Here is a 1,320-nt window from a genome sequence, read left to right on the forward strand (position 1 = left end):
ATATTTTAAATTGTTTATGTATTTATCCCTTTAATGCTTTTTTTTCTTTATAAATTTTCAAAAACGTGTTTTAAACGAACGTAAATTAAAGTTGTTTCATTAATAAAAAAATAAATAAATAAAGTCATGTAATATAATATATTCATATATATTTTATTCTATAAATATATTAAAATATATGTACACAATCAATATTATATTCATTTTCTAAATCATGGTTTGTTCTTTGTTATATTGTCTGTCAATATAGAGATAGATATAAGACAATTTACATTTTATTAAATGAACTGATTAAATTTAAAATATTATGCTTCATCAATATGGTAATATATTTTTGTAGTTAGGCAAAAGGAACATATTTCTTAAAAAGAAAAATAAAAGGTATATAATCACGTATATTATTACCCCTCCCCAAAAAAAAAATAAGATAAAAAAGTAGAAAAAATATATAAATAAATATATATATATATATATATATATATATATGTATCTATTTATTTTTATTATTTTTACTATTTATATTTTTCTAAAAATTTGGTACAGAAAAGTCAGATTTTTTTTCGTTGGCTTCACACCAAGCTTTGGCTATGGTTCTTTTCATATCACTATCTCCCTCTTGATATAATTGTTTCATCATATTCATTAACATAGCTGATGGTTCTGTTTGTTCATCCATACGTGGAGGTTTTATTTTAGACATTGGTGATTCTTTAAAATGTAGATTATCCCAGTGTTTGTTTTCTTGTTTTATTAAGGTGACATGTACAGTATCTTTTTTCACTTTGAATGAACATTTATTTGGTATAATTTTATCACACAATTTTTTAATACAAAAACGATAATGTTTTTTATCTACATCATTCATTTTTATTTCAAATGACCTTTCTTCAAATATAGTTGAAATTTTTTCTTCTCCTACAGTATGCACATTCTTAACAGTTAAAAATATAGTCACTTTATTTCTTTCTTGATTCCAAGCAAATGATTGAACAGAATTATATGAAACAATGGGATCGTTTAATTGAACTTTTGTATCAGTAATTTTGTTTGGCATTTGATTTTTATTAATTTTTAATTTAATTATTTCTCCATTAATATTCTCAATACATTGTTGTATTTTTGCCTTCACATTTTCTCTTTTAACTGATAACAGTAAGGTGTTTAATTCTTCTAAATCTTCATTTAAGTTGTTAATCTTTTCTTCGGTCGTCATTTTTTTTTTTATTTTAAATATTAAAAATGGGATATACTAACATATATAATATATATATATATATATATATATATATATATATATAATTTTATAATAAAATGTATTTT

General features: G+C 20.8%; 1 protein-coding gene across 1 annotated transcript; it reads right to left on the reverse strand.

Moving 5' to 3' along the window:
• Nucleotides 1-526: 526 nt before the first annotated feature.
• PGSY75_0016700 (putative calcyclin binding protein) lies at nt 527-1,213 on the reverse strand (the record flags this gene model as incomplete). Its single annotated transcript, XM_018783307.1, has 1 exon — nt 527-1,213. The coding sequence occupies one exon, from the start codon at nt 1,211-1,213 to the stop codon at nt 527-529; it is 687 nt and encodes a 228-aa protein (XP_018638916.1).
• Between the last annotated feature and the right edge of the window lie 107 nt (nt 1,214-1,320).

The sequence above is a fragment of the Plasmodium gaboni genome (assembly GCF_001602025.1).
Source record: "Plasmodium gaboni strain SY75 chromosome Unknown, whole genome shotgun sequence".
Classification (NCBI taxonomy): Eukaryota; Apicomplexa; class Aconoidasida; order Haemosporida; family Plasmodiidae; genus Plasmodium; species Plasmodium gaboni.